Source organism: Colossoma macropomum, unplaced genomic scaffold, assembly GCF_904425465.1.
Source record: "Colossoma macropomum unplaced genomic scaffold, Colossoma_macropomum, whole genome shotgun sequence".
NCBI classification, from domain to species: Eukaryota; Metazoa; Chordata; class Actinopteri; order Characiformes; family Serrasalmidae; genus Colossoma; species Colossoma macropomum.
The window spans coordinates 4,234,702-4,259,118 of record NW_023494788.1 but is presented as its reverse complement, the minus strand read 5'-3'; the positions used below and the strand labels follow the sequence as shown (position 1 = coordinate 4,259,118).

The 24,417-nt window shown below is 40.2% G+C and overlaps 1 protein-coding gene across 2 annotated transcripts in view; it reads right to left on the bottom strand.

Annotated features, from left to right (window-relative positions):
- mpped2 (metallophosphoesterase domain containing 2b) overlaps positions 1 to 14,976 on the bottom strand; it is a 36,563-nt gene extending 21,587 nt beyond the window's left edge. Inside the window, exons 1-4 of one of the 2 annotated variants that reach the window (XM_036568095.1) lie at positions 14,704 to 14,976; positions 12,547 to 12,782; positions 8,980 to 9,161; positions 6,017 to 6,242 (exon numbers count right to left, since the gene is read on the bottom strand). In XM_036568095.1, coding sequence (XP_036423988.1) covers positions 6,017 to 6,242; positions 8,980 to 9,161; positions 12,547 to 12,674 — 536 coding nt within the window. In that variant the 5' untranslated portion in view covers positions 12,675 to 12,782; positions 14,704 to 14,976. Of the gene's footprint in view, positions 1 to 6,016; positions 6,243 to 8,979; positions 9,162 to 12,546; positions 12,783 to 14,012; positions 14,074 to 14,703 lie in introns of those variants that run through there. The other variant, XM_036568096.1, reaches the window with a different exon arrangement.
- Between the last annotated feature and the right edge of the window lie 9,441 nt (positions 14,977 to 24,417).

Genomic DNA, 24,417 nt, shown 5'->3' with positions numbered 1-24,417 from the left:
TTCAGATGAACTGATGCGACCATGTTATATCACGGATTCAATAAATGTGTTTTAATATATTGTGAAATATATAAATGCAGCATCTGGTAACATAATGGTACAGGCCTATTAACTGATACGAAGTGTTAACAGAACAACAGCCCAATCAATTTTTGGATCTACAGGCACAGAGTGATGGATCTGTTCAGCTCATAACTGGCAACCGTCCACAACACCCAAATAAACACACTCAAAATCAACCGCACTGGTGACACTGAGACAAGGGCCTTTTAACAGTCAATATGTGGAATCAGTAGAGAAGCTTTTTAGTCTGGGAGAGAGATGGGCTCTGGCTACCCCCCACAGCTACAGTACCAGACACATGAGGACAATGTAGGAATGGTAATGGAATCATTTGGCGGGGGGGTGGTGGTGTTGATGAATGGTCACTGGAAAAATGGTCGATAAAAATCAGAACAGTGCCCACGACTAGCAGAGCAACTCCGCTATATATAAACCATATAAAGCAAAAATGTTCTAAATTTGCACAATGAACGTGTCTGGCTGATAATGACGATATTGATATGGGTGCGACAAATATGACCTCGTTCTTTTCGGTCCTGGTGGAGAAATTAGGCAGCAGCTCGAAGCAGCCACGAGTCATTTGTTGCTGTTGTTATCCCAGACCCCTCGCTGGTATGCTTACCGTAATATACATTAGCCCGGGGGACTAAGCTGTGCTATGGTTTCCACGGCAACACTGAGATACGGCCCCTCCCCCCCAGTCTCTCTTGTGGCTTGGCTTTACAAGCTCTCGCCCAATGCGAACTCAGGTCACATGACTGGTGTCTGCTTCCCTAAGAGGATTAGGGGGAAAGTCTTTGATTTTCAAAAGCCGGCCGACGGCTTGGCCCAACCTGCTTATTCCTCAATCAAACCAATCATGGCTGCTCGAGGGAATATATATATATATATGCATGTATGCAACCCACGCTTATCTCAGAATATCTAGCATATTGTTAAGGGGATTACCCAAGTGAAGAGTTATCAGGGTAGCATTGCGCGAATCTTGATTCTAAGAAAAAAAGAAAAAGAAAGTCTCCTTTTATGGTGGGATATAGAAGACCAGTGTGGACCAATGATGTCTGAATAATCAACATCATCAGCCTTGTCTGGGTCAAAGGCAGAGAGAAGGTCAGCACCACCACAAAACAAAAGCATGATAAATAAATAAACAGATTAAAAAAAAAAAGGAAGCATTTGTGCGTCTGCTGGCCCCACACACAGACAAGGCCGCTGAGAGAGTCAAGCCTGGCTGAGCTCTTTGTGCCGAGAAGAATGAGGCGGTGGAAATGACCTCCGCGCTCGTTGAGGCCCGGGGTCACGCGGGTCAGCGCGGCCCACTGCGAGCGTACCCTTGGAGGGGAACGGCGAGGTCGGCCGAACGTCTGATCCATGCTCCCAACAAAGAGCCAGGATGTTCTGGAACAAAGGCCACTTCCTGCGGGAGAGACTGGGAAAAAAACACGACCAAACAGCCCCCTCGACCCCACATGGCCGCCTTTCCCCCGCTCCTAACCAAGAATCTAATTTCCTTTCGGCAGCCAAAGAGCGCCAGATATTTGGTTTTTTCCCTCAGCGGGCTTCTCGCTCGGCTTGCAATCTCCACTACTGTGCGCTGCAACTGCTCTCAAAGAGCGTTTTTATCAAAAAGAGAATTTGTTGGAGCCTCAGCCTCAGTACAAAAGCACACATTCATGATAGCCTTATCCAAGGGCGTATGGTAGCAGGAGTAGCAAAAGGGGAAAAAAAAGTCTATAAGCTTGCCTTAATTATAGAATCTCACAGAAAGGTTGAACACAAAGCCCGAAAACAAAAGGAAAGGACACCTCATTCTATGCGTATTCATTTGACGTGGTTTGGATCACAGAAATGCTTTTTAATTATGGTTATAAAACCATTACAATACTAAAATCTGATTGGCACGTTTACAGTCATTGTAAAATAATGTTTTATTTTGTTGTTAATATGTTTACATCATTCAAATCATTTGAATTCTGTATTAGTATAAACCAGCGTTGGTTTGTGCTGTTAACAATGGGCTATTTATCAACAATGTTGTTGTAGAAGAACTGATTACTGGGATAACTCAATTATTTATTGAGCATTTTTGGCCATTGTTTTTAAAATAATAAGCCACTAGAGGTTATGCACTCGTGATTTTTACTCCACTTAGCATCATGCCTAACATTACTTAATTAGGAAAAATAAAAAAAATAAAAATAAATAAAAAAATCACTGTAACATGGCCATTCTCATGGCTTACTGCTTTATTTTGTCCTGATATGAAGTTCCAAGTAGACTTGTGTTGAATTTCAAAGTCTACTCACAGCATGGCTGTGAACTCAGTGAATTCTTTAGTCAGGGCCAGATGTGATAAATCATACTGCTGAATATCACTCAGTCGCCATGGAGCCGTCCTTGGCAAAGGCTGCTGTTTTTTCATCCACACCTGAAATCTCACACACCTTTGCAGACTCCCCTGGGGAACAGCAGGGCATGGCAGGTGAAGGGTTAATAGTTTGGACTGTACGATGTGGATAAAATACTTGCACTGCGATTACACTGCTACATTGTGATTTAGATATGCATACAATATGTTAAAAATGCACTGGTGAATCAATAACGTGACATTGTTAAATACTGCTCTGCATAAACCTGGAACTGTGACTGGTCAAAGAACACCATAAAAAAAACCCAAAAAAAACACAATGTTAATTTGCATATTGCAGCCTACTGTGATATTAACAGTGCAAAGGCCAATACTGGAATGATGATAAACAAACAGTATAATGTGCAGCCCTAGTTCAGGGGTCGGCAACCCAAATGTAAAGAAGAGCCATTTTGTCCTTTCAACAAAAGGGAGCTCAGCTATAGCGGCTTTTCTCGCATCTCCAGCAGGAAATTTTTCTTCAAAAGTGGAATAGTTTCTTATAAAAAGCCTCTCAATGTTCTTCTCATTCCGGCAGAACGGGAAAATTCGAACAATGGGCTGGCGAATAAAAAGTTGACTTCAGCTTCACGACTTTTTAGTGTTTGACAGTTGCAGATTAAACATATCGGGAAACCAGCTGGAGTGATTATAAACACATTATCGATGTTCATCTTTGATCTCTCTATTTGCCTTGTTGCTATGGTGACCAGCCGTCTAACATTTGGGGTTAAAGGGTGAATTAGCAGTTCTACATTAACTCCAGCGTTTAAGACCATTTATTGTTAAAACTGTGTTGAACGATCAGCAGAGCTTCATTTTACTGCAAAGGAGAATTATTTTATCTTTACCTAAAAACCTAAATATGCTGTGGAGCCACAACAGGGCAGTAAAAGAGCGGCATGTGGCTCCGGAGTCACATGTTGCCAACCCCTGCACTAGTTGCAAAATCTATAATTTGATACAACATGGTGGTGTTTCAATTAGGCTTAAAATGAAAATAACGTTTTACGCGAAACGTTATTTTGGCAAAAATGATGCGGTGGTTTGAGCACTGCTTCCTCAAAAGAACTCCTGATGATGTGTGATTGATCCACTGTATAACACAAGCTTATACTTACAACAGAAGTGGTAAGCAGTTTAATTTAGTTCTTTAATCATTTGAAGTGTACTGCTGGCTGGACAATTAATCATTTTTATATCAACATCACAATCTGAAAGAGTGCAATTTTGAAAAATCTCATATTATTCAACGTCATCTTAAGTATTAAGAGGGGAAATTTAAATATGCAGAATGCAGAGCTCACAAACTGGTAGTCTGGCAAACTACATGCAGTCCAGAAAAAGTCCAAGTCCAAAAAAATACATTTGCTGGTCTATTTAGTGAAAAACAGGCTTAACTTATAAAAAATAAACCACATTAAAACTTCAATCGGAAAACTGGGTCAGGAAAATTGCAATCAGATATTTCCCCCAATTGGCTCAGCCCTAGTCTCAACTCAACATGTTTTTGATACAGCAAAACCAAAAAGTGGCTGAAAATGTGCCTCAAACAGCCCCAAGTTAATACATTAGCCACAAGCTAATGCTATTCATGATAAAACAATATAATATGACACAATGTGATACAACACAATACAGTGCACTGTTACATCCCCATCTCAAAGAGAATCTGCTCAGGTACAAAACTGCTTAATTGAAGGATGTAGCTACGAGATAAAAGAATCACAAAGAACATCACAATTGAGCCATGTTGTGAGAAGATGTCCTGATGACTGTACATTTTGTGACTGACTCTACATAAGGCTTTGAGTCAGTAAGCTCTGCGCTTAAGTCCACCTACAAGCCTTCATTCAAACATATGCTGGTCCCTTAAGACATCTTCTAAGAAAATGTCAAAAAAACAGTGCCAGTACAAGCCAATTAACTGAAACAAAGAAAGAAAGCCCCCTTTGCTTTCAAACCAACAGATGCATGAATGGCCTCAATGCAGTACAGCCAAGCTCTGCGGAGCTCCTTCAAAGCCAACTGCAACCACCAGCCTTATTTTAGTCTTACACAAACATAGCTAGAACTCAGCAGAGCATGGCGTGGGTTTGCTGTGTCTAACTGTGTCGTGGTGATCTTGGGGGGAAAAAGAGAGTTCAGCTAAAATTCTGAAGGTAGACAAAAATAGGTTTTAACAGATAAGAGTCGATGGAAATCTTGAATTAGAAACTCGATTATAAACATTTGAAACTGACCCTTAAAAATTCTAAAGCTTATTGGAAACCCATAGCTGGAAATAGTTGATGGTCCTTGATAAAGCACTTGCTGGCAATGCAAATTCCTCTCTTTCATTTATCGTTCATCATCAGGAAGTACAATCGTAATGACTCACAATCAGCTCTTTTGTTAAATCAGCAATAATTCAGGGCTTCCCTCGTGGTCAAAACCAAGAACTAGCATTTTGGCCGATACTGCTTGAGTGTCACTGGGTCAAAAAGTATAACTTTAGAAACGTTTGTGTTCTCCACCTCCACCTGAGCATACTGATTCAACAGAAGAAATGGGTTGGGCGCACACGTTGGAACACCTCTGGTAAAGTAACATGTTTCGTTGATAAGTCCACAAAGAAAACACTTTTCTGTAAATTTTAATGCACAGTTTCTATTTATTTGCTGAGTTTAACATACTGGGGAAAAAAACATTACATAAAATGTAAAATGTGCCACAACTTTTGCACAAACCACATTTTATGCTTGTTTTTCCAAAGTTCAGCAAATAAGCAGTTCAGTTAATTGTGCATTAAAATGTGCAGCAGTGTGCTCTCTGTGGAGGATGTGTTAACTTACTTTCACTTCAAAATCAACAAAACACGCCATTTGACCAGCAGCGCCCAAACTTTTCCAAATAACTGAATTCCCAGGGGTGGCCTGTGCCATGGATTTGTGGCCCTTGAACAGCCAAAACATGCTTTGTGTCTGAAGTGTGCTTCTTTAGTCTTGCACTTTTGCACTAGCCAACAAGTAATGGAAGCTTATACCCCTCTGCAAACTGCAGGACTAAAACCATTGCACATTTGCTTCAAACCACATCAAATAGATCTGTTTATGTGGTTTCTGACACTGACATGACAAACAGTGTGGACAAAATTAAGGCTTCTACTCCAGGTGAACATTATAACGAGAACATATCACAATACTTCAAGACATTTTTACATACACAACATGCATCGAAATATCTTTTTAAGGTTTGAAAACAACAAACAAAGCATCAGTGTTGCCACATTTTAACAAATCAGCAACGGAGAATCCACTAAAACAGGACTAATCACGCTCTATGTGTAACAATACACGCTGCTGGTCAGTGTTCTTTAAGTACTCACTATACTGACGATGCTCCAAAAACCATATTGTGGCGTAATTATCATGATAACGATAAACATCCTCATATTTCCCGCCCCTATTGCTGGTTTTCAGCTATATCACACACTTAAATCCATTTTAAGCAATTGATCATCAGTGACCAGCATCGTACAAACAGACACAGAACACAAAAACTCACCATGGTGTCCCGTATATCCTGAATCCTTTGACCATGACCTCAGAGTCCTGCAGGTAGATGCAGTTCGTAAGGAGTGACTGAACATTATCAAAGTCCTCGGGCCTCAGCTTGGACACGGAGGGGAAGCGATAGTAGTCCTGCTTGACCAGTTCAGCCATGAAGTCCTTATCGAACGTCAGCTCATGGTTTCCAGCAATGACCACTTTGAACTCGTAGGGGAGAGTGCCTGCAGACGGACAAGGAAAACTTTTATGGCTGCAGTCTCTGTTAGAACAAAACTAGGGCTGTCATACTCAAAGTAAATAATGCATTGGTTAATATTTACCTTCTCGATGCCACATAATATTTTGATCAGTTTTTTTTAAGTGTTGTTAAAGGCCTCCAAGTTTATCTGCTCAGTAACTGAAGCATGGTATTTTGGAATCTTTGAAAAGCCACGCATGGTTTGTAATGATTTACTGAAATTCATTTTTATTGTGGGGTAAAGGAACTGATATAGCTTGACATCCAAGCCAGGATAAATGCACTGTGTAAAAGTACAGTGTTAATACGTACAGATGTGACCCAAGCAACTCCATAAGCTCAGTGACCGAACATGAGAGAGTGGGTGTGTCAATGTCTGGCCAGCACAATTAATTGCGCATTAGTCAGATTTGCAATTTTGGCCTCTGAAGTTAGTTGCAAAACACTGAGATTAATGCATTCCTTTTTTCAGTCCTTCTAAGCTGTTTAGCAATCAAGCATTTCTAGCTGTAAACAGTCCTAATCATTAAATTAGTGTTCACACATCAGATATTTCTGTTTGTGCCAAATCACGTGTATCCAAAGACTGCACTAAGCACTAAAATGTGCTAACCACTCCAAAAAACTACAGTTATCACAGAGCTAGTTTTGAACATGTGATTTAAAACCTACTACTGGAAAGGGCTTTTTAAAGAACAATCATCCTTTTGCTCTGGTCACAATTTGTCCCTAACTGGCCATGATCAGCTGTCAGCACGCAGTCATATGCAAAAGTTTGGTCAAGTTAAAACATCCTCTACAGACAATGGTATTTTTCTGCTAATAAAAGTGCACAATTTCTATTTATTTGAGGAGTTTAACATACGGAAAAAAAGAAAAACATGAAAATGTTCAAGTTTTAGCCACATTTCATGTATTAAACAGTAAGTGTGTTTTAAAATGTGCAGAAGCATATTATCTGTAGAGGATGTGTTCACCTACTTTCACTTAGAAAATCAACAAAGCATGTAATTTGACCTGAGTACCCAGACTTTTGCATACAGCTGTGAACAACGCGATAACCCACATAAACTTATTTACATAACCTGCAACAGTATAAATTTACCCAAGTGACAGACAGGCAGCGGTTGTTCACACTGCTGTCTGTGGAGCGGCTGAGGAAGTTACAAATATAGCATCTTAATCATGAAAAAAACATCAATACGGCAGGCATGTACCTAGTACTCAACATTAATTGTGAAACTGATGTCTTGCCATTTAACTGCTGACGCTTCAAAATCATTCGGCACCAGCTGAACTGCTGAATGCTAAAAAACATTTACTCAAATCAACAGAGGGGAAGGCCCCTGATACATGAATATGCAATTTCACTATAACATTATCAGTAATCAAAAGAGAGGAAAGTGCTGTTTTACATAATTGCAGCCTTTGTTCTATGGATGCACCGATATGTGAATTCTGGATGTCAATATCCAGTATTTTCCACTGACATATCCATTGATTCTGATACATAAGTATTTGTAAAATATACAAACTGGAACCTACACAAGCATTCCTCAGAAATGTAGCATTTATTTGCATAGGCTTGGAAATGCAGTAAAATGAATAGCATGCAAATATTTTAGCAGAGTAGCCAAGCAGTCCCTAAGATTTTGCTCAATAAATGTATCAAATATTGGAATTCTCAGTCAAATCTATGATCAATAAACTTTCTAGAATATATGGCAATACCAATGTGACTCCAATATCATCAAACATCCCTACTATGCTCCATTAAAATAGGAAAGGGGTGTTGTAGCTACACCGTCACAGACGCTGGACTGATATGGGAAAAAAGTAAACGTAGTTTGCTTAAAAGCAAAATCGTTCTTTAATGCTTATATGATTTACTGTCATATGCAAGTTTGGTCAAACTACAAGTTTTGTTGATTTTCAGAATGAAAATAAGTTAACACATCATATACAGGGAACACACTTAAATACTTAAATATGGAATTTTTCTATTTTTCATGCTGTATTTCAACTTTTGCTGAGTTTAACATATTGGAACAAAATAAAACACAAAATATGAAACGAGGTTGTGCACTTTTTGATTGTTTTATTTTTTTCCATTATGTTAAATTCAGCAAATAAAGAGTAATTGTGCATGAAAATGTGCAGAAGTGAGTTCTCTTTAAAAGATGTGTTAACAGTGGTGCATGAATGTTTGTAAACACTTCAGAATTTTCTATATTCCCGCACAGATTTGACCTAAAACTTCATCAGATTCTCACACTCTAATATCACTTAAATCAACAAAACATGACTGTACATGCTCATTCCGACAGACTGTAATACACTACAGGAAGTGTAGGGGGTGATATGGCTTCTATCGTTTCACTGCACCATAAAAAAGTAGAAGTCACTTGGAGATAAAACTTTAAACGATGGTGGTCCTGCAACTACAGAAAGTGAACCATACTGTATGTTTAGTCTAATAATAGTCCGTGTACAACAGTTAATTAATTAGCAGCTCTAGTACTGTAGCATCCATTCCTGAAGTAAATGTAAGCTTAAAGACTCAACATCTGACACCAAGAGACCGATGTGTACCGTTTAGTTCATCCTTTAAAGCACAATTCTGTCTTTTCTCCTGATAGTGCACTCTGCACTGACTGTGTCTGAGGCTGCAGGTTGTGACTCAGCACCATAAGTACAGTAAAAGGTCAGCAGGTCCTCACCTAACCAGTCGTTAAATTTCTTCACCTCCGACGGCAGCCCCAGCTCAGTGAAGTCACCCGTGTGGAGCAGGACGTCGCCGTACGGCATCTGGATGCCATCTGTCCTCGAGTGCGTGTCCGAGACGCAGACAAAACGCGTATGACCCGCCGGCTTAGGAGCATCGTAAGGAATGGGTTCCACCCTGTGGAGAACAGCAGTGAGTCAGGATCAGAATCGTGACTTTCACTGGTTAATCATCATCATATTACACACTTCTACACTCAAACACACACTGCATCCCTCATTACTGCTAGTCTCACAACATGACAATCAAATCTCTGAAAGCTTTATTCTGTATTTGTCCCCCCTTCTAATTTCAAAGGGCTCATATGTTACATTTTATTGCCTTTTATTTTGTTCCCTGGGGTCCACGTACAAAAACAGGTGTAATTCATTTTTACCTGACATGGTCCCAACCTCTCTTTGTTTTTTTACTGCTTCATACATATTCAAATGACATCTGTTCTGATTGGCTGCCTTGTATGGGGTCTCATTCAAAGAGTAATCCAGGTTGAAACACTCCTTATAACTTATAACTATTGCTGTAGTCTCAATAGGCAGATTTGTATAAATGTGTAGGTTTTTGTGACATCACAAAAACAATGAAGTCAAAGCAGGATGTTTTTTTCAGCTAAATTTCCATATTTTAACTATATGGACTGGGCAGTGAATGGTGCGTTTTGAAACTTTAACAATGTTTACATGCTACATCAAACTATTCGGGTTTTCCATGATATGGGCCCTTTAACGAAACAGCCATATTACCCTGTAAGGAAGGCTGGGCATTATGAAGATTGTGGATATTTATCGCTATTGTGATAATGTAGGTCACAATATGCTTTGCTGAGAATATCACAGATATCATCAGTGCTTAAAGAACACTAATCAACTGCTAAGAATAATTAGCCCTGCTTAACTGGATTTAGTGCAGCATGGTACATTTTTTTTAAATGTGGCACTTTTTGTTCTTTTTACCCTCCCTTTGTTCCACCAGATGCCAGAAAAGAATATTATGATAAGCACTCAAAACAACACAATTACATTTACAGACTGGCACAACAGCCAAGCTCACTATAAATTTATATTTTCATTAAAAACTTTCACAATAAGAGACATTACAATGTTAGAAATAAAGGTTCTGTGCAGGTACATTTATCATTCATTACAGTGGTTTTAAGGTCCGGTTGTGTACCTTAAATAAGTTTTTCCAAGTGAAAAGTACATATTTCCTTTTCATAACCAAATGTTTTAAAACAGGACAATAAAATAAAAGCCTGGAGACGAGACGGGGTGTGTGGAGTCAGTACAACTTAGAAAATATAATGTCAGTGGTTATGGTACAATTATGTTCCCTGACTCAAGGTACTGAGATGTACCCTTGAGGGTACCAATGACAATGACAAGAGGGGTACTGCCCCAGTTTTTTCTCAAAGCAGACAGAATAGTAAATGTAGTGGTTAGATAAACCGTAACCATTAGATAAACAGTATCTGCAATGATATTTAAGTTGGTCCATGAAAACACATTATCTATGTTAACCAATTTCACGTCTACATTTGAGCAGCATACTTAAAATACTATGTAAAGATCAAAAGCAGATGTTGCTGACATAGCAAAAGGACAAGAAGCCTATAGATGACTTTGATCTAAGCACGATTGGTAAAGGTGTGTTCAGTCTCATATTACTACTTTATTACAGGAATGAACAAGCTTTCATGCCTAGGCACTGACCTACAGCACAGCCTGAACTGGGGAAAAACATCACTGTAGCAAATCAAAGCAGGAGCTTTGACCTGGTCAGTCTGCTTTCATGACAATAGACATCTGGGAAATGCGAGGTCACTTTATGGCCTTGCTACACTTTTAGATGATATTGTATGGTACATTTTCTGTGTCGTAACTCCATTTCTTTCTTTTTTTTAAAACCTGCCATTTATGGATAGAACAATAGAAATAGCCTAAAATTACATTACATTAAAGTACACTAAAAGGGCCCATTTCCTGTAATTTCTTTGTGTTTTATATCTTCCCCCGAGACCCACTTATGACATTTGTATGGGTTTATGTGCCAAAAACAGTCCTAATTCATTTTTATGTGACCATTTTCCAGCCTCTATTTATCCCTTAGCATTAAACAGGCTGTTTTTGACATCGTGTCTTTAAGACTCATATATGTAAATGAGCTCTATTCTGACTGGCTTCATTCAAAAACCAATATGGGCTGAAACACTACTTCAGTGTGAGTGTGTGGGGCTAAACTTCTGTAGGCTGAATAAACAAAAAAAAATTTCACAGCTCAATTTGCATATATGACCTGGGGAGTGAAGTATATTTTTAAACAATGTTTACATACTATGTCAAACTTTTATTTCAAAAAAGCGAGGAAAATAACATTTTTCATGATATGCGCCCTTTAAAAAATATTTCCTGACTTTTATAAAATTATCATTTTGGGCATGAAACTATAAGTTAATAGCGACAAATTGGTGTGACACATTTATTAACTATTCTCACGAAATATCTATCACATCTACTTCCCAACATCTTGCTGTAAAGGGAATTTTTCCAATCGAGGCCAAGTCGCTATGTGCTAATACACATGCTTTATCCAAAATGTCACATCTATGACATCTCTCTCCATCTCCCCTTTTCTCCAGAGCCTTTAATTGTGCAGTTAGGTCCCACTGGAGGCAGTGGAGGTCCGGGCTAATCAGCCTGCTCCATTCTTCTCCATCCCAACGCCCCTCATTAGACCATCATCAGCATCAGTCAATAGCCACCTCACTGAAAGCTGAGCTCTGCCCCGCAGGTCAAAGAGCCATTGTTAAAGGGCTAATCAACTGAACTAACCTTTGACCCTCCCCTGGTTAATAAGTACAGGAACAAGACGGCAGCCTTGCGTCGCACATGCCAAAACATCTTCATTATCGTTACAGAGGACAATGGGCACAAAAGGTGGAACCCAACGTCTTGAGTTCTGGTGCCGTACCAGCTGTAAAGGGTTGGTTTTTACAGACAAAGACCAAAAAAATGGAGAGAGAAAGATTTTTTAAATGCAGCATCTGCAGAAATCATATTTACAGTAGTTCACTCTTAGCTTCATGAAGTTAAATCTCTGGCACTACACTTCATTAGAATTTGGGATACCGGACATTCAAAGCGTATGAAATTTAAGGAGCTCAGTCAGAAACACTTCAGTTCTATGGATAAAAGAACGAGAATACAGAAAATCCAACATCTAACTTCAGTTTTTCCACATCTATCTGCCTCTGACCTACATACAATTAGGTGTTATACAGCTAAATAAACATTTAGTCCCAAACTGAAAACTCCACCTCATTCATTGACAATCCCAAACAAAACCCAGCAGGAATCAGAGACCACCAGGTGGACGTCACAAAAGCAGCCAGATGTCCGTTCTAAACCATTCTTTCAATCAATCGAATCAATCAAGTCAATCTGCCAATTACAGAAGCGCTTCCGAACGGCCCCAGCAGGGCCGAACTGAGCGAGCGAGCGGCACTCACATGTGTACATGAGGGGGCTGGAAGCGGCTCTGGTTGATGTTGTAGTGTGTGAAGGCCTGTGTGGGATTGGAGCTGTACTCATCCACGGAGATGGTCACCTTCCCCTGGGAGGAGCCTTTGCGCGCCATGGCTCCGCTGGCTGGGGCATGGGCAGGTCAGTGAGCAGCAGGTCTGTCCGGCACTGCAGGCATCCTCCAACACCCGCCGCTCTCACCTCACCTGAGCCCCAAGCTCACCTGCAGGGGTGCCGGGGCAAGGAGAGAAAGGAGGGCAGCCGTTAGCTTTTCCGAGGGGCATTACACAAAGCACCAATCTCACGTTCCCGCTCTCAATAACTGAACTCCAACAGCAGGACTTCTTTTGTCTTCTTCTGTTTAAAACCTGTATATCTCACTTTGCAATATTGGCTTGGGATCATTCTTCTATGCATAATGTAACACAAGACTGCAAATACACATCACGTCCAAACAGAAAACAGAGATAAAAACAAAGAAATTAGAAAATTTAAGTGCACTACTGCATAATGCGCTGTTACAATTTTATAACTATCGTGACTAAAGGAACAGATCTAATGATTTTAGTCGCATCCAGCCAATATCTGACCCACTTAACAAGGTCAGCGTTGGTGCTGATACCTAACTAGTGTATTGGATCGGCGCATATCTAGTACAAAGAGAAATGTCTCAGTCTGGCATGTAATTTAAGCCAAAAATCAAGACTTACCAACATGAAAGGAGACAAGTAAAACATTTTGATGCATAATTGTGATGCAGTTTATGACAAAAATGATAAATATTATCATACTGCCCACTCTAGCCCTGACTTTAGGCTTGAGTTATCTAAGTAACTGAGAAATACCCCCTTGGTGAGGGTTTCACAAAGCAAAATTTCATAGTAAACTGGACAATTGGGTCACAATCATGCATCAAAATACATTACGAACAGTGATGTTTCATTACAAAGAGAGCATAATTAGTCATGTGTAACTGGATTTACTTTACAGCAGGTGAAACACTGAATAAAAGTCACTGTACTCAGTTTTTCACATTTTTTTTTTTCCTCTGTTATCAAACTTAAGAAAAACTAAAATGTCGTGAAGCATCAAGTATCACGACGTTATGTGTATTCACCCAAGACTGTTCAGTATGGGACATTCCTACCTGGACAATCCTCATCGTAATCTGAGAAAACTTTGCTTTGTTCAATATCCACCAAGTCATTACAGACACATACGCCGCAAGAAAGCAAACCACACTACCAGTGGCATAAACAAGGAGTCACTGAAATCTGCCTTCACCCATATTTACCACTATGCTCCACTTTGGATCACAGCTGAGCAGGTTACTATCTGTAATAGCCTGGTCCAATGTTGCTTTTAAAAGTCTACATCAGACTAAACTGCTCCAAACTGGCCTATCTGAATTTCCTGCTAGCCCTGCTATGGATTTGCCACTGTAAATATTTACCTGTCACCAAACGTAGAGCGAATCACAATGAGAGGCAGCCATCAAAACCGCTTACTGCTCCTGCCAGCCTATATCTGAGCGTTTTGGGTGATAGGTCATCGGTTCATAAATCTTCTGAGGGAGCCATTTGCTGCAGGTCGTGCTAACCTTTCGACACAAACTTGAACTCTGCCCTCAGAGGGACCACTCGGAGGAAATAAAGCCAGCTAAAGAGCCACTGGTCGGGAGATATTAAGCTCAAGTCGAAAGCCCCAGACTCCATAATTGTCCAACAACAGAAAGCTGGCGTCTGACTAGACGTAGTTTTTTTTTTTAGTACATTACACACAGGTTATGCAAAACCTGCCCTGCTAAGGCTAGAAAGGTCCATGAAGGTCAGAAAATAACACAGAAATACGAACCATTCTGATATTTCAGCCATTCCGCTTTACATTAAAGCCACTTTTGCGTTTGGCTCGAGAAAAAAACCCTAAAATGTATCAATTAGCCACATCGCTAGTTACAATGTTAAGAGATTCACGCGCGCCTCCCTCGTGCACTCCTTTTATGTGGAGAAGCAGAAAGAGAGGAAAGAGGGCGATGAATGAACGCTAACATATAAACTTGAAGGCTGTGAAAGGTTTCAGTGAAAACCAACAGCCAGAGGAGGAAAACCTTTCGCTCCTGACAAGCAGAGCCGCCGCGAACTCACCGCTTTTGTGCCTCGCTTTCTTCTTTCCCTCAGCGATGTTTTGCCTTTTCCCCCCCTAAAAAAACGACCTTTTCCCCCGCGAGCTCCAAATGTTGGCGGGTCTGCCGGTCCGTGCAGGTCGACGGTGACGGAGAGAGGGCTTCTTTTTTGGACGGGGGGAACTGGAGAGGTGGAAAGGGCAGAAACCTTCGACCCCCGGGGGTCTCCGTGCTCTGCTGTGGCGCTGAAATGCGACAGACAGACGAGGAAGGAGGGAGACGGAGCACAGCAGAGACTCGATGTCGTAGGAGGAGGAGGAGGAGAAAAAAAGAGGAGGAAGAGGAGGAGGAGGGGTCAGAGAGCACGGCAGCAGTGGCCTGGCTGCCATCACGCCCAGGTGGAGGAAGTTACGGCCGTTTTGCTGAAGCTAGGCTACTACTAATTCACTAAAGATCACTTAGAAGTAGTGAAATTGTAAAGAAAGGCGTGCAGATGTGCAGCCTGTACAGGAAGAAGAGGCCATAGAGGGCAGAGGGCTGCCTGTTATGTGATCAGATCTCTTTTTAGGCTTGTGGAAGTGTCAGAATATGGATTTTTCTTTTTAAAAAAATTCTTAATTTTATATTTCTTTGTAGAGAAACTTGTGAGGCACAGTCTGGATGAAAGGAAAACAGTAGAAATGACCAGATTTAAAGAAGACCTTTCCACATAATGCAATCATTGAGATGTAAACAAAGTCATTTAGAGTGTTTTAATGTGAAATGGTTCATTATAGAGGCTCAGATTTCTTTACAGTGGTGGTGATGGGAACCAGGGGTCTCAAACTCTGCAACCCAAGTATAGCCATTTTATTTACTATCAGAAACCACCAGTGAGCTTACACATCTGAGGTTTGGTATGTAATGTTTTTAATGGTAAAATAGAGCTAAATCTGCAAAAAAAAAGTTTTCTTTGGGTTCTATTTTGTCTTGCAACACCATGCATGTTCCTGTCTGCCCTGAATAGAAATAAAGCAATATGTTTTGGGCCAAAACCTTCTCAAAACAGTTGTAGAACAATGTCTCAGGCAGCTTTTAGAGGCATTAAACTCATCAGACGTCTGGTTCCTATCACCACCACTGTGAACAGTTCTGACTCGGTACAGAGCATTTTATACCAAAACCACTCTGAATGACTTTGTTTACATCTTAACTGCTTAATTACTGAGACATTTAGTGTGATTAAATCTCATTTTGATCTTAAACGAATAGTCTGATGTTTTCATAAAAGGTTTTCATGGTAAACGTGATTTTGGTTTTCTTTTTTTAAAATAAGAGCTTCTAAACTAAACTATTGCACAACAATGAGCAAAATTACCTACAGTAGGCGTCTATAAGGGGCATCGAACAAAGCCACAAAATCACTGCTGCCTTTATAGCACTAATATAATACACTTTTCTCCAACAGTTGTGCTTTCATGGCTGTTTTACGGTGAGATGTAATTCTGTAACATGCCTGAGACGTTACTACTGTGTGCTCATTTTAATATTGCATTCTTGCATTGCTTTCTAGTTTCCTCCCCCTCAGGGATGCAGGAAAAAGAGGCTAGGATGGCCGGCATACTAGCTATCAAGCTAAGAGGTAAATAATGAATTTACGATAAACATTTTAGATGCCCCAGGCTTGTAACTCACTCACTCACACATGTTTAGCAGGCTGAAGAATCTCCATGATTGGGCCTGATAGCATGCAAGTGACTACTGGTTCCTCCTAAGAGCTGAGAGCTGCATCAGTGACACTTTGTGTTATTGTTGCTGAATAATGTTTAAATGCTCATTCATGATTCATACAATAACCTATGGAACTGTTTTTATGTTTGCAGTTGTATGATGTCCTTCTAAACCCAATGTTTTATGCCATGTTAAAGCCTATTATGGGGTTTTTCCACTGCACAGTAGGTTACAAATCCAAAATCAGAACTGCTTGTGCCTTGGTTGAGTACTTGTGTCCATTTCCTTCTCTTAATCTTTAGCTAGTGTGGTTACATGATTTCTTATGTGATTCTACCATAAACAGTAAGTACAAACAACAGTACCTAACAATGGAGGAGCTTCATATTCTGATTTACCCTTTATCCTGCTTTTGGTTTTACAGTCTTTGTTTTGATGCCCCTGCTCAAATTCCACGTTTCAACAATTTTTTAAGTGATAATAAGTGAACACATGATCTACAGACAACATACTTTGTCTTAGCATATTGGGAAAATAACATAAAATGAGGCTTGTGCAAAACGTATGGCACATATTTTATATTTTATGTATATAAATAGAAATTATGCACTAAAATTAACAGAAAAATGCAATATTTAAGTCTGTTTCTTGTAGAGTATGTGTTAACTTATTTTCACGTAGAGAATCAACAAAACATTAATTCTTTTATTTGACCAGGACTGTTTCAACTTTTGCATATGACTGTGCGTGAGAGCCATAGACAGTAGTTCTGACCAGAAGTGACACCGCAAGGTGTTTCTGTGATGATTACGCTTGACCAGTCAGTGGATAGCACCATTTCTAGCTACACCCTTACACCATGGCTTGGCACGCTTGGTTCCCCAACAAGACAGGTAACCAAACTCAGAACAAACACTCAGGCTCACTCAGCAGTGGAAATGATGAGAAAATGCGCGATCATGGATTTGTAATCATACTGAACAGCATTGCTCGGTGGGAAAACCCTGTTGTAGATTATTTCTCCCGTATCTTACTTTATATGCATGCATTTCACAAACAAAAACACAACAAAGAAAAATATTTTTGCGGTAAAATAGCTGGACTACTGCTTTAATGCAAACGACACACATACACAGATGATTGACTCAGGCGCTCATTTGCTTCCACAGGGACTCGGCTGTCACTATTGATGTGAGAGGTATGTGCGTGTGTCTGAGGGAGGGAGAGAGAGATGGGAGAGGTATTCTTTGAGGAACAGAGGGTGATGGAGGCAGGGAAGACACACTGACAGAAGGTTTCACTTCCATGGCAACCAGGCGGCAGTGTGTTTCATGCCTTCTGTCTGAAAGCTTTGTAGAGTGTGTGGCACCATCGGCTATGCGTTCTCCCCCTGCTGCTGAAAGAGAGAGCATCACTCACATGCTGCTGTTTGCCTCTCCCAGAGCAGCTATGGGCAAACTGAAGCATAAGAATTGTTATTACAGTACTGTGCAAAAGCCAGAGACCACCCTTTTGTTTATTAAATTGGCTTGACAAAGCCAAATTACTGTTCTTCGTTTTCCTATTCTATGCCTTTTTGTTTCATTTTCAAGGGTCACAATTTGTAGGGCAGAATGACGCAATTTTGCAGGATCGTGGAGCCTTTACAAGAGTAGTATGCTTGTGCTTTTGGGACCAATCAAACGTACGGGTTTCACATGGTGTTCGTTCTAACAAGATTTGTTTTCACACAGGAAATGAATGGCAAAATGTTGAGAAAATTCAAATTTGCGTACAGACTTACATACATACTAGCACATATATGTATCACACATATTAGCAACCACCTGGGATACCATAACCAGATAACTTGTAAAGAGGAGAATTATCAATCTGTAATGTCTTCCACATTAGAGGGCGCTCCCGAGCAAGTCCAAAATGAATGGGTTAAGATGTAGCATTGCAGCAAATTCATAGTTTATAAATGCTTAAACATTTTTAATGTAAATAAATACATTTATTACCTGAACACAGAACAGCATAAAACATTTTCACACCGCTGTCATATTTTTAATAGCTTTTGAACTGAGTTTATGGAAGATTAAAATGGTGCCTCATGTACATTCATGACGTTAGTGAATATGGACAGCCAATAAGCTGCCCTGCTCGCCAACCAATCAGCACTCAGTAGCAGTAATGCTAGCGTCCTGCTGCCCAAAACCTGTTTGCTGCAGAAAAAAGAAAAATAAGTAAGTTTCCTTTGCTTTTTTAGTGAAATACATCCTTCTACTTTCTAAAATTAAAGGAAAGTTCTGGCAAGTGATTTGAAACAATTTTAACTTTTCGTTTTGCTCCCATTCATTGAGGACTCACTTGCGGGCGCCATCTGGCATTTTGCAGTCCTGTTTTTGATATAATGGGGGAAACAGGAAGAGGCCAGGCTCCTCATACACTGGCTCTGCCATAGCAATGGTCAAGCAACAACTTAGCAACCACCTGGGATGACAGAGCAGTTGCCTAGCAACACCTTCATAACCACCTGGGGTTTCACAGCAATTGCTTTATCAAGCCAGCTTAAAGTTCGTTCATGTACTTCCGCCTTCTAGTTTAATTTGCAATCAATACAGCTATTAAGTAGGTCTGTACGATTTGGGGAAAATATCTAATTGCCATTTCTCTGACCAATATTGCAAATTCCTATAAATTGAAGTCCAGGCCTGCTTTTTGACCAGTTAGTTGTGGTTGTGATGTCACAGCACATGAGTGTTTGGTTGCTTCTGATTGGTCTAACTTATTCACAGGCAGTTTACAAGCTCTATGTTATTAGATTAAATTTCCTCAATCATAACTTGTTCTTTATAATGTGAGCTACAGGTATAATGCAATTTGAAAATTGTACCCTTTCAGACTGGCATTTGGATATGTAAACAATTAAACCTTAGGCCTACTACTGAGTACATGTTATTCATTTTTCAGTGTCAGAAAAAAGCAGAAGATATATTCAAAAGAAAACAGGTACAGTGTATAATATCAGATCTATCAGTATTTAATTTGTACACTCTTTACTTTTTTGCACCTACTGCCATGTTAAGTCTTCTATTCTTCCAATCTTAAAACCAACCAGTTACAGCTGCGTCCTCCCAACAGCAGCTTTTCCCAAAGATCTCACTGACAGTATGTTCTCCTTCAAAGAGACACTAATATTCACACAAGCAACTACCTGAACTCACCTTAGTTGCCTTGTATGTTTCTCTCAAGGAGATCTTTCTGAGGAGATTAGATGTGCGATAATCCAGGTGCATAAGAAGGGAGAAAGTCAAAGGGGAAAAAAACAGGAGTTTCCAAAACTGGAGTTCAAAAAATGATACAAATCTACAGAGATAATGGGGCTCCAAACAACCCCCTGCAAGACCTGGTCGACACCAAAACTGCCCCCATCAGATTAACAGCACTTAAAGCTTTCATCTTTGAGAGAGAGGAGAAAATCAAGCTGCCTCAGATCTGAAAACATCCACAGGTGTTTCTGTCCATCCTTCCACTGTGAGAAGACAACTCAGCCCTGTGGGTCTGAAAGGATGTGTAGCTGTCAAGAAGAACCTCACCGAGAAAAGGAGACGGACCAAAAAGAAGAACATATGCCCAGCGAAACTGGACATCTGAGATGTGGAGTAAGGTTTTATGGACCTATCAGTCTACATTTGTAATTGGGATTATTTGGATCGTGAGAAGCAGAAAACACAACCAACTTCTAAGAAGTGGTGTGGAAAAATATCCCTGCAGATTTCTTTGCTGAAATCAAGTTTCCTGAAAAGAATGGAAGCTGTAATAAAGGCATATTAAATACTCAAAAATCTGATACTGTATTTAGTTGTCCAGGTTTTTTATGTTATATTCCATGAAATGTATGTTTTTTTGCTTTTTCCTGACTCTGAAAAATGAATATCTTAATGGCTGTTTTGGCTGTAATTGAAATAAATGTGGTCTCTGACTTTTGCACAATACTATGTTTTACTTTTGTGGAGCATCTAACTACAAGAACAAACTTTCTTTGTATACTGAGTTGAATAAAAACAGATCCTCGATCAGCTTACGCTTATTCTTAGATGCTTCACAGAATGGCGTTAAGAATTTACTGCAGCATACAATATTTAAACTGAGAAATGTTGTTTTATTAAACACAGTGTGCCTTTTAGTATTTCTTTGAGCAGTAAATGTCATGACTCACAGGCCAGAACCTTCACGGACCTCAGAGTCCTTTTTCTATATTTATTTTCCTGAAGAAAAAGATGCTTTGTTTGAGAGACAATTATGTTTTTGTATCCTTGTGTCCTCATAGGACCTTTAAAATCACTCAAGGGTAAAACTTGAGAAAGGAAACTCTGACACATAAGCGTGAATGATGCTAAAATAAAACGTAAAAAGAAGAAGATGACTAATGCAACCAGTCCTCTACACAGAAAGTTTTCATAGTGTACAGTACAATCCACTCCATTGAACAGATGGCCATGGGTTGACCTTCGAGGTAATGACTAAGAGAACAGATCCATAATCCGAAGGAGATGAATCAATACATCCTAATTCCACAGAATGCACTGTGGCCAGGCACTTTAGGGGAGGACACCCAGCCCTGGCTGACCCCTGCAGGGACGCAACAATTGCAGAAGCCTTCTAGCAACTGTCCTGCAGAGGGGCACTGCCTTTGGGGTGAATGGAGAGGAAGCACACAGGTGCTTGGTTTACCATTTACTGCCTAATTTAGTAACTTACTGATGATAAATGTGAAAATTGGTCACTGTGCTGGTGATTAAAGGGCCCATATGTGACATTTTTTTCCCTGTCCATTTATGAATGTTGTGTGTGTTTATGTGCCAAAAGCAGTCAGAATTTATTTAGGACTATTTTTCATCTTCCTAGTATTAAACAGGACGTTTTTTTGTTACTGTGCCTTTAAGAATGATATGTGTAAGTGAGCTATGTTCTGATTGGCTGCCCTGTACTGTGCCTCATTCAAGAAACAGTCCTTATAGCTATAAACTGCTGTAGGCTGAACAGGCGAGTATGTAAATGTGCTGGTTTTTAGTGACATCACAAAAACAATGAATTGTAAGCTTAGTAGCTTAGTTTGCATGTATAGACTCAATGCCAGAGGTGGTAATCAGGAGATTCAGGAGAATTGCTGGTGGGCTGGTAGTGTTTTGGGTGGGTTACTGTAAGCTAATGTTTAAACTCACACAATTAAGCACAAGAACGCTCAGACAAACTATGAATACTACAGCCAAATGTATATCTGTTGTAATTTAGGGGTTAAACCTGTGGCCTGAGGCTGAGGTCAGCTTTTTATTCTCATTTCCTGTTTCATAAGAATAAGAAGCTCAGCCTTAAGAGATTAGCGTATCAAATTCAATACAACAAAGTGACTCTGGGTGCTGGCTAACACAACAGGCAGAGCTCTACAGAGTTCATTACTGTTTTTGCATTTCTAATGTTCTGATTTTCCTTATGTGAAAATGGACAGCAAAGGCAAGAACTGCAAAAAGAACAAGGTGGCACCAAAAAAACATGAATGAAAAAGATACTTACGGACACTGTCCAAGCAGGTGGACAGTGAGAAATGCTGACCTTATCAACCTAACATTAGTTTGAAGCATATTGACATTTTATCACTAGCCACCTTGGTTATCCCAGTGCAGCATATAGATAATAAATAAAGATGAAGAAAAAGTTATTTTGTACTTTGTATTTGTATATATATATCAGAAAACAAGCCCCACTCTGGCCCTGAGTGGACTATATGGACTAAGCAGTGAACAGTATGAAACTTTAACAGTGTTTGCATGTTTGCATTAAACTCTTTTATCTCACAAAGCAGGATTTTTTCCACTATTTGTGCCTTTTAACTGCTAATATGCACTCACATCCACTGTATTAGAAGCACCTGGCCTACCTTGCGTGTCCACTCACTCACTTTACAAAGTCCACCGACCTACCAGTGCACGATTACAGACCGTTGTCCGTCTGTTGCTGCACAATTCATCAGCCCAACTCTACCTCATTCACCACTGGTCAGTTTCTGAGCGCAGGGCCCCAGTTGACCAGATACTATTGGGGTGGTGGATCACCAGCACAGCAGTGACCCCGACGTGGTAGTGGTAGAATGTATGTGCATATTGAGCACACGTCATTGTCACTGCTAGGTTGAGAGTGACCCACCACCCAAAACCATCCAGCCGAAAGCATCAAATGATGAGCTACAGTCTTTAACTGTGCACAAGCAAGGAGCTACAAGGGGTTTCTAATAAAGTGGCCAGTGAGTCATTCTGACGTTGTATGCATTGTGTTGAAACTTTACCTTCCATCTGTTGTGCCTGTGGTTTAACCAGTTAAAGTATTTGGTTCATATCAGTTTTATAGTCCAGTAAGTAGATTCTGAGGCTGATAAAAATGAAAAAAACGGCAGCCACAGCAATAACTTACTCTGACCTGAATGCTTCATCTCACAGGAGGAAAATATAAACCAGGCTGCTACAGATGCTGCATCATCAGAGACAGAAATATAAATGAGTGATTCACACCACTGAAAGGTTCACATCTGAGGCCTGTTTGCGAATATAGACTCAGATGACGTGTGCAGTACAAGTCAACAAGTGAATCGGTTGGTTTTCTGGTGATCAATGCCGATTTGATAATTATCCAGAATGCTTATAGATCGTCCATTGCAAACATGACACAACATGCTATAAATGATGCAACGCTGCTGTTTCTTTGACCTCTGCTCCGTTTGAGGACCTTCAGAAGAGGAGGTGCTGGTGACCTTTGACCAGTTCAATTATTACAGGAGGTTGTCAGGGGACACCGTAATGATGTCATCTGCAATTGCTCAAATGGACCCCAGGGGGGCTGAGAATTTAGCCATTGCTTTAAATGCAGCTGCTAATCATCATAAAGGACAGAAATCAATAGCAAACAAAAGTAAACTCTTCTTTCAGCTGAACAGGAGGTTTATTTTACAGTCGCATTCTTTCTGACACTGATCGTAAAACATAGTTACCACAGTGTGCAGTGCTGATGACTAAGCAGTAATGCTTGCCTTGCAAAGATTTTCATTTTGTGACCTTTCTAATTATCACTGCCCTTTCTCTTATTAAAGGGCAATCCCACTGATTTTCCAAAATTTCTCCATTGAGATGTAAACAAAGTCATTCAGAGTGGTTCACTGTAAAGAAACTTTACTGTCACAGATTTTTGTTACAGTGATTGAATAAAGTCTACAATGCAAAGACATAACCATTTTGTTTACAATCCAGAATGACCTGTGAACCCACATGTTCTGAGGTTTTATATATTTTATATATTTATATTTTATATATATTTTTATAATTTTTTTTATATACACCCATCAGGCATAACCTTATGACCAACTCCTTGTTTCTACGCTCATTGTCCATTTTATCAGCTCCACTTACTATATAGGTGCACTTTGTAGTTCTACAATTACAGACTGTAGTCCATCTGTTTCTCTGCATACTTTGTTAGCCCCCTTTTACCCTTTTCTTCAGTGGTCAGGACCCCCATGGACCCTCACAGAGCAGGTACTATTTAGGTGGTGGATCATTCTCAGCACTGCAGTAACACTGACGTGGTGGTGGTGTGTTAGTGTGTGTTGGGCTGGTCTGAGTGGATCAGACCAGTTTTTAAACACCTCAGTGTCGCTGCTGGACTGAGAATAGTCCACCAACCAAAAATATCCAGCCAACAGTGTCCTGTGGGCAGCGTCCTGTGACCACTGATGAAGGACTAGAGGATGACCAGCACAAACTGTGCAGCAGCAGATGAGCTATCGTCTCTGACTTTACATCTACAAGGTGGACTGACAAGGTAGGAGTGTCTAATAGAGTGGACAGTGAGTGGACACAGTGTTTAAAAACTCCAGCAGCACTGCTGTGTCTGATCCACTCGTACCAGCACAACACACACTAACACACCACCACCACGTCAGTATTACTGCAGTGCTGAGAATGATCCACCACCCAAATAGTACCTGCTCTGT